The 10000-nt window shown below is 39.7% G+C and overlaps 1 protein-coding gene across 1 annotated transcript in view; it reads right to left on the bottom strand.

Annotated features, from left to right (window-relative positions):
* LOC137986676 (sortilin-related receptor-like) overlaps positions 1-10000 on the bottom strand; it is a gene marked incomplete at its 5' end in the record, with an annotated part of 52188 nt that overhangs the window by 3253 nt on the left and 38935 nt on the right. The window contains 5 exon segments of the mRNA XM_068833618.1: positions 1518-1685; positions 3587-3739; positions 4989-5147; positions 6730-6843; positions 8525-8662. Of these exon segments, the coding sequence (XP_068689719.1) occupies positions 1518-1685; positions 3587-3739; positions 4989-5147; positions 6730-6843; positions 8525-8662 (732 nt within the window).

Here is a 10000-nt window from a genome sequence, read left to right on the forward strand (position 1 = left end):
AAGGTTAACCCACAGAAAGGTCAAAAATTCGGCTGCAAAACCCGTGGTTTATCGCAAAGCGAAGCAAAACGAAATCCAAAGTCACACAAGCAGCGTATACATGCTTATGATTGGTCGCAAGTTTTTATTTGCTCACAGGGACTTGTCCCCAACCCCGTTTCCAGGGTCTCTTTGTCGATGACCTGGGAATGAGGTTGACTTTTCCCACGAACTGTTTACAGTCGATCTCAATCTCACTCCGAGGGTTTTTCTCCAGGCAGTCCAGTTTTCCTGCCTCTGCAAAATCGACTCACCATCAGGCTGTGGTGCTGTGCTCTGAGCTCATGCATAGGTCGTGTTCAGGGGCCGAGCACCTAGCCGGCTGCACAGCTCCTTCGGTCCGACTTCGCTGAGCTGCACCCTTAGCAATAGGCCTTTTTCGCTTCTACATTTTGTTTTCCCAATACAGGTCATGTGATAATAATCAGGAGGTTTGTTTTTTTGTTTTCTTCATTAAAAAGAGGACATGCAGACACATTCATGCTCTCGTGCACTCTTTTTAATGAACAAAACAAAGGACCAAACCTCTTGAGTATTATCACATGACCGGTCTTGGGAAAACAAAATGTACAAGCGAAAAACTCTATTCAGTCTCTGACTGCGAGATAGGACGGTTAGCACGTTAGATATTACTATAGACCACTTTCATAAATGGCGACCAACTTTACTTTCTTTTGTATTTATGTTAATTAGACCTACTGCCCTCGTTTTAAAACAAACATTCTTTTGAAATTTGCTCGTCGTAGCGAGGTTAGTAGGGCTTATTAGCATTAAAACAAAAGAATAATTTATTTGGCCGCCATTATGAAAGAGGTCTATTACACTGTACTTAGGGCGCTTTCTTTTTGTCAGAACTGGCCGGCCAGACCCGTCAGTTTGCAAAGAAAATCCAAGAATTTCAAGGAACACTTGCATGATAACCCCTCGTCTTCTTCCGGAGGAGTGTATATCATCCTCGAAGAGTGTTAATTTGAAGGCGTTTTAGAGTTAAACCTTCCAAATGCCTGGTTTGGCCGGTCAGTTCTGTTAAATGGAAAGCGCCCTAACTCTAGCAGTTAGGCTCCCTACTGAAACATATACTAGGGAGCTTAAGCAACGACAACGGCGACGGCAACGAGAGCGTCATCTCAAAATATAAATTTGCGTGATTTTAATCGCTTCGTGACTATTTCAACGTTTTTAAGATGACAAGGGTGTGGTAATTCCTCAAAGATGACACCAGTCGGAACGGCACTCCATTTTAGGAGAGAAAATGAAAATTTATCCTCAAGTGCTGACGTTCTTCGTAAAACCAAAAACTTGGCTATTTCACGTTGTTGTTTTGCTGACGACGGCAACGAAATGGACAAAAGTGAAAAACGCACGTGCAGGGCGTGCGAAGCTATTGTTTTTAACCACTAAATATGCAAATTCGTGACGTTCTCGTTGCCGTCGCCGTTGTCGTTGCTTAAGCTCCCTACTCTCTCCGAAGAACCTACCTGGGCAGTTCTCTGGTTTTTCGTCCCAACGATCTGGACAGTTAGAAATTCCATCACACAGCCACGCATATTTGATGCAGATTTGAGATTGGCTGTAAGCACAACGTAGCCATCCAGATGGGCAACGTGGCGCTGTTGTGGTGTGAATGGTTGAATTTGTTGGAGCAACTTGAAAAGTAATAGGAAAAGCACAGTGAAAGATTAGTTCAATACGTATTGATGAAGTGTATTTAAGTGTCACTCTGTCCACGTGAGACGTGACAGCAAGAAACTAGATGCCTTTCATCACAAATGTTGGAGAAAAACGACGAGGAAACTTTGGATTTCAAGACTGACGCATTCACAGCTGAACCAAGCTGGTTACAAAACCTTCTACCATGTTAGCACATTGTTCGATGTAAATAAGCCAAAGATCTCTTGAGGAGTCAAAAATGACGTTCGAGCCATGGCAACTCACACTCTGGCTTTTGGAGTTTACAAATTTGCTACCAACTTCAACTTTTGTTGCATCAAAAGTATGGGAAAGTATCCTACAAGAGTTCAAAAAACTATGTAATCCTTAAATCTACAAATAATACTAGCTCTATCTAATAATGGATGCATCAACAGCCAATATTAACGTAATATACTATTCTAAAATTTCCTCTTTTTCCTTTTTTCCCCTCCGCAATGTCTGTGGCAATTAATTTAAGGACGGTTCATAGAGGTACTTTTGCGCGGTTTACTGAATATGCGGGAAAAGCAGATCTTAACAAATGCTATTGAAATCCAAAAAGAAAATTGTGGGTAAAACGCATTTTTCGAGGATAATTAATCAGCAATGTTTATAAAAAGCTTTAAAATACAAAGCAATGTATGGCGTTCTTTGTCAAATTGAAGCTTACTTTATCTCCGAAAAATGCATGGTTACCCCCAATTTTCTTTTTGGATACCAAGAGCATTTGCTAAATTCTGCTTTCTCCGCATAGTTTTAAACCGCGCAAAAAATATCCCTGTAGTAATAAGCACCGCCGATAGAAAATCCGAGTATCTAGAGATGCGCGGAACGTATGCGCAACAAAAATAGTAGGCACTGTCTTTAACATGACATTAACACGAAAGCCTTAGCCACTTGGGTCAACGTGAACATCATAGAGCGACTATCATATGACCTTGAAAAATAAACGTAAAAACAGAACGTAAACAAGAATGCAAAACATTTAATTGGCTCATCAAACTAAAGCAAACGAGCGCAAATTTTCATTGGCTTAGCGAACACGGATATAAACAACATCATCTCTCGATGGAACTTCAACGTCATTTGAAATGCGATAATGTGATTGAGTCATTGGCTGGAATAAGGAGAATTTTTGTTTTAATCTTGCCAAACATTGGTCGGCGTCCGTGAAACAAATTGCAAACACTTTTTCAAGGTCATAGGAAAGTCGCTGTAATTTCTTCGTGTGTGTATTTAGATGTTACTGAAATAACGTGAGGTCCGTACTGGGAAAAGATCGGTCGACTTCCCTGTTTTGCAAGTTTATGGACAGAGCCTAAATGGAGAAGTCATAAACTTGCAAAAAAGGCACGAGTGTTGGAAAATTCGGACCGCTCAGAGAACCAATCAGAAATCTCCTATTCATCTTGGACCAGTACGCATACATAATAAATATTCTTATTATATGACTAGCTCCGTGAGCGGGCAAGATGAACCAAATCGCGCGCTCTGATTGGCTACCCGAGCGGGCAAGATGGAGCGATACTGCCCGCTCGGGATTTCTCGCTTGGTCCCGCAAGATCAAAGATCATTTTTTGGTGTTTTAAGTCATATAATAAATCCTTTATTGACCAAACTTGTTTGGTCAAGATTGCTGGATATTGGCCTCGTTCTTTTTTTGCGTGTTCATTGACCTCGACTTCGTCTCGGTCAATAAAAACGCAAAAAAAGAACTTGGCCAATATCCAGCCATCTTGACCTCACGCTTGGTCAATAACCCATACATATTATTCATATTCATAGTGTAGTAACTTTTATTGCTTAATGTTGTAAATGTGATTGTTTATGAAAGGAAACCACAAGTCACACTCACCACAGCCGACTTCATCGCTGTTATCACCGCAGTTATCTTGACCATCGCATCTGTAGCCATTGTTCACACATCTTCCATTAGAACAAGTGAACTCCCAGTAATAACATAGCCTCCGAGAAAAGGGCGTTGTCGCGTTTGAGGTACTTGTCGTTGCTGGCAAGAGACCCAAAGGGTCATTAACAATTTTACAAAGGGACAAACAAATCCGGCCCACTTAAGCAGTACTTCCCAAATACATGGGCCATTTTGCCAACACGTGCAAGTGCAGAGGTCACACGCCTGTTCGTCTTTTTCAACCGGAATACACGTGCTTTGAGCAAGTTAATTGGAATTGCTACTAATAAGCAATTTTCAGAATTTATGATAAAAACTTGAATGGACGTTCTCCGCAAGCTTTCGACCACTAGAACGGGCAAAAAGATGAATGAAGTAAAAATTCGGAGAGTATGTAGCGAGATAAAAATGATAACAACAAAGTGAAATTAGGGATAAAAAAGGTCCTGGCAGCGTTCCTTCAATTTTTTCATTACCAGAATTTAGTTTATTTTTCTTTTCTTATGTCAATTGTGTATTCCAAGTGGGGTAAAAATAACAATAGCTCTAATTAGCATGAGACAAGCAAAACCTGAAGGATTCTGGTACTTGCGGTAAAATGGCGTCATCATGCAAATGCCCTATTTGGATTGGTTCACTGTGCTGCTTGCACCACTGTGATTGGTCGAAGTGCGAGGATCACCTCTACATTTCGTCTATAACCCGCACTTCAAATATGTATATTTCTTTCATTTATCACATACCGGGCAAAGTTACTGAATGCTGATTGGCTGAGACGGAGGGCACTTTCCTTAATCACGAGGGCACTTTTGGTAATCAAGAGGGCATGATTACTTGATCCTGATTGGTTAACAGTTCCTTATCCAGAGCAAGCGAAGTTACAAGAGAATCGTCTTCTGGATTCTGACTCTGATGAAACTGCTTTTTTTTTTCACATATAAAATACATTTTAAGCGCTATATCTCTGCTGACAGCAACGATTTATTTGAATTGAACTTTAACCGAATGAAACCGTATTAAGTTGATTGTCATTTGTCGCAGAATTAGGAAACAGGCTTCCCTCAATAATTTTGCCATTTATGTGATAAACATATAATCGCAATGTGCCCTTGGCCAATTATGTATTAAAAGCAACTGTATTTTCAAAGTTTTCCAAATTGCCCTCGGTGAAAACTTTGAAAATACGCGCAAAATTAGTCCTTAATTTCCCTCAGACCCATGCGTGCGATTACATATACTAAGCATGAGCTTGAAGACGCGAATAGTAATCGACAATTAGGGCTGAACTTCAACGGAGACTGATGTAACACAAGTCAAAGCATTGACAGATACAGTGTTGACAACATACCGCAATACAATTCATCCGAGTAGTCACCACAATCGTCAACGCCATCACATACATCCCACAGATAAACGCAGAAGCCATTGGTGCATTTGTATTCATAAGACGCGCAGCTTGTTGGGCGAGTCCATGGAGTGGCAGAAGGTGTGATTGAACTAGATGTGGCTAAATATAATTTAGGCAAAGTTAAAATCAAGCCGAAGCAGCGGTTTTGCCTGGGATATTTGGGGGGACACCAGGGAGGTTTGCAGGGGCATTGCCATATACTTTAGCGCTTTCGATTGCTTCGTCCTTTCCCCTCCCTCCCTCCCTCCCTCCCACTCATATTTTAGGGTAAGTATACATTCCATACACTGGATTTTCTCAGTGATGTGTTGACAGGCGCCTGGGAGGTGGACTGTGGCTTGGTTGCCAAGGTAACTGCCTCGTTGCTGAGAAGAGTGCTTCCGCCTCTCTTGCTAACTTTTCGGCACCTACCCTCCAATAAATTGGCGTAGTATTCTAATATCTAAAACGGAGTGCATTCGAAGGTAATGAGAAAATTTGTTACCCTTTGAGTCAATATTAGGGCCGATTTACAATGTACGACTTTGTCGCATGCGACAACGGCTTACGACAAGCCCACGACATGATTTATGATTGTTGTGTACGTCAGAAAAAATTTCGTAGCATTTAAAAACATGTTTTAAAACGCTGCGACAATTGTAAGTCATGTCGTAGGCCTGTCGCGAGCTTGTCGCATGCGACAAAATCGTATCGTGTAAATCGGCCCCTGGGTTGTTTGCCTAATAATTTCCTGTAATCAACAGTTCTAGGAATGAGACTTAGAGAATTTACTCTTTCTAACGCTAGACGATATTACTCGTCAATGCAGCCGCTTCAGGAATGAACGGATTGAAAACATCTGTCTAAAAACTTGTTGTGTTGTTGGGTTAGGGTTAGTAGTATGTAATGATCGGAATATGAATTATCAAATCCGCTTAGTCCATCTAAATTTGTTACCGCTTAATTACTGCCTTGAGTAGCTAGGCCTTCTTTCCTTTTATAAATGGAAATCAGGGATTATTCAGTTAAACTTAGAAAATTATGTTAAGTACTGTAACACTAAATCACGTCGTGGTTCCTCTGGACTTTATCTAACAACAGCTTATTTTAGAACTTCACTTTTTTAGGGATTCGTTTTTTATTAGACGTTCCAATGTTTGGAATGCTGTTCCTGATCATATCAAAGCAGAAAACTACTTTGTCTTCTTTTAGAGCTAAGCTTAAGTCTTTCTATTTTGTCAGGTTATACCAAATTTTTGATGGAGATAACGTTTGTACTTTTAAATTAATCTGTCCTAAATGTCGCAAAGTCAATATTTTCTCTAATTGCTCTTGTTGACACTGTAATACCATATTTTCATATTTTTTCATTTTGGGTTGGGTATTCTAGTTTTGTAGGGTCGGGTTTTTTGGAGTATAACATATAAAAAAGACGAAAAGGCAAAACTGCAGAGCGCTGTCTACGTCAAAAACCCGCCACCCATGTGGACTGTGAATTGAATGTACTAATTCCGTCGAGGGGACAATTTTCAAACGAGGCCATTTCTTCTTAAAGGTAGTCAAAGAGATAAATTATTATCTTTTTGTTTACAAAAATTACTAGGTACCTTTGTTGAATGTATTATTTTAATCATTTTTTCCTCCATTCTGTAAGAATTATCATAAGACCTTGGACTAGAATGATGACGAGCCTGAAACTTACAAGGGCAACCTGTTTCATCAGAGGAATCCAAACAGTCACTTTCACCATCACAACGCCATCTCCGAGGAATGCACGCTCCGGACCAACAGGTAAACTGAGACGATGTGCAGTTGGCTGCAAGAAAATTATTGAAGCTATATGCATGATCTCTTCCTTTTCTCTGTCCTTCAAAAATTCATTAATAATTCATGAACCTAACAGCCTATCAAAACATTGATAAAACGTCACGTGCATGAGCTTCATTCAAGAAATAGAAAACATGTACCATGTTTCCATCGAGTTATAGAAACACGAGTGAAAGTTTGAGAGAACGAGAAATGCTGTTCTCCCAAGCTTTCACGAGTGTTTCTATAACTCGATAGAAACACGGAGTACAAATTTCCAATTCTTTTAGAAAACAACGCGACGAGAAAAAGGAAAAGAACTTGTTAACTCTAATTATCAAAATGTAAATTCTCTTTGCTCGCGCCATCACTACGTCAACAGCTCGTGCTAGTTCTGTGTCTCCATCGAGTTATAGAAACACGATTTTTAACCAATCAGCGCGCGTATTTTCTTAGGTCTGTTTTCTAAATCCTGATTAAACACTCCTCGTCAGTATTCTCTATATAAAGCACACTAACAGGCCATTTTCGAAAATATCATACATTCAGCTTGATATTGAGGAAGTGAGGACAAAAAAGCAATAGAAACACATTGGAATGAATGTGAAAAATATTTACATATCATTCACTTTCCTTTGTCTTTGTCCTCTAAACCTCTGAATTTTAATATATCGAAAAGGGCCTATTTTCTGATATGGTAACATTTTCCTCTCACAATTGGAACCCTTGTTCTGAGTCCAAAGGGACAAACTTTTTGTGGAATGCTTTTGAAGTCGTTCACAAAACTCGTAGCACGTGTTTGATCGGGTGTAAAAACACGAGGTGTGGCCGAGTGTTTTTAAACTCCGATAAAACACTGCTGCGAGTTTTTTAAACATTACATCGAAGGTACATGTACAGTATGTGTAGGCCGAAAATCACAAAGTAATGATGCTTCTCATTATGTCACCCATTTTTGTTGATACAAAAACGATAGGCTGTTTACAACCAGGACACCACAGCAGCCAGTCGTTGACGCTGATTTTGTTACAATAAAACACATTTACATTATTCTGGTGCCAAGAATTTGAAGGCAAACAGCACCTGCATTTTAGCTTTATTCCCTAGAAAATCCCTTCTTGCCTTCAAGGGGCAGTGTCACGCTATTTCAGTCAAACTTCAAAATATTAAAAGACGACCTTGCATCAATGAAAATCAAAAAATAATGCTGTAGTTTTGCTACCAATAACCATTGAAGTGCACTGAAGCTATTCTTTGTTGTTTGCAGCCAAGGATGGAGAGGATGGAATTGGATTGAAACTTGAAAAAACTGGCCTGGCGGAATTAAGCTTCTTATTTCCCTCCATGTCAATGTTACAATAAAGAAGGAAATAGTTTACATTCTTGAAGAAGAGTAAGACATAAAGGCAGGGTCTCAGCAAAATTCAAATGAGCTGATGAGATTCCCCAGAATTATGAAAATCGCACTTAACATTAGAAAGGCACAAAGGTTTGTATCAAGATGATGTCACTGGCAGCCTCAATTCCATTATTAGGCCAGGTAACTTAGCTACACCTGTATAATGGTCTATTTGGCAGATACAATGTAAGTTGACAACTTTCAGCTCGTTTCAAGTAGGGATATTAATGCAGTGATCATTTATTCATACTTCCATATGATGGCACAAGAATATATAACGTTTGCAACTTACTAGAGCAATTTGAAGGTTCGTCGCTTCCATCCCCACAATCGTTGTCCCCATCACAGAACCATCGCTGCGGGATGCAGCGGCCATTGCGACAAGGAAAATAATTGGATGAACAATTGGTTTGCGCGGGTGTTGTAGGGGCTAAAATGCAAAAAAGACACATGCAAGGTATTCAGAATTATAAGGACTTAACAGCATACTAAAACTACATGGATACTTGGGTTAAAGCAAAACTTCTTAACGGTTTTCAATTGAGTGTTGAAAGTAAATAGTGAATTACTTTGGTTTTGCATTTCTTCACTCAGTGATTGGTTCAAAGTTCTCGCCCCATTTTTTCGACCAATCACAAGTGAAACCAATCGTGGCTTGCGCGTGCACATTTTCCCGTGCTTTGTGTCGGCTACGTGTAACTACTTCGAGTTTTGATTCATTTACTGGATTGTCTCCGTCCTTTTTGATTGGCCAAAGTAATAACTTTGGTTTTACAACACTTGATTGAAACTCGCTCTAATTCCCTATAAACACAATGCAGACAAAAGAGCCGGGAGTAGTGTAAAAACAGGTGTCTACATTAGCTTTAGCCATATTAGTTTACTAAAACAAAAAGTCATATTTTCATAAACAGAAGTCAATTCACCGTGGACTGTGTAGGTATAACAAATTGGCAATAAAGTGGTTTATAATTAAGTGTCGTAGAGTGGTTTTCAATTGAGTGTCGAAAGTAATTAGATAATTACTTTGGTTTTGCATTACTTCACTCAGTGATGTGTTCAAAGTTCTCGCGCCATTTTTTCAACCAATCAGAAGTGAAAACCAAAACCAATCGTAGCTCGCGCGTGCAAATTTTCCCGCGCTTTGTGTCGGCTACGTGTAATGACTTTGAAATTTGATTGGTTTAATGGATTGTCTCCGTCCTTTTTGATTGGCCAAAGTAATTACTTTGGTTTTGGTTTTACGACACTCATTTGAAAACCGCTCTAAAACAAATACCAAAGTAATTACTTCGACCAGTCACAGCAGATGCAAACAGTGCAATGAACCAATCCAGATTCGTAGCAATTCCATGTAACTTAGTAAAAGCACGGGAAAATTAAAATCGCGCGTGCAAATTGCGATTGGTTTTCGTTTTCCTTCTCATTGGTTGATAAACTGGCGCGAGATCTTTTAAACCAATCACTAACCAGGTATCAAGACAATGATTCATCTTTCCGCAGTAACCACACAGTTTTCTTATTGCTGGACATTTCTTGTGTGTTTTGTCGTGACTTGCTTGTGGGTTTCTAGTGATTCGATTGCCAATCCTTTGTCTTCTCGATAGGTGGTTTCGTTTTGCCCTTATTTGAGCGCTATCTACGGTTCCATGATGGAAACCTTTCTTGATTCAGTACATTTACGGTTGGATCTTCTTCACTAGCTAGCCTTTTTAGACTGTTAAGATTTGTTTCGTGGTTTCTACCGATTTCGATGGCCTTTTCGCAT

Source organism: Montipora foliosa, unplaced genomic scaffold, assembly GCF_036669935.1.
Source record: "Montipora foliosa isolate CH-2021 unplaced genomic scaffold, ASM3666993v2 scaffold_263, whole genome shotgun sequence".
In the NCBI taxonomy this organism is placed as follows: Eukaryota; Metazoa; Cnidaria; class Anthozoa; order Scleractinia; family Acroporidae; genus Montipora; species Montipora foliosa.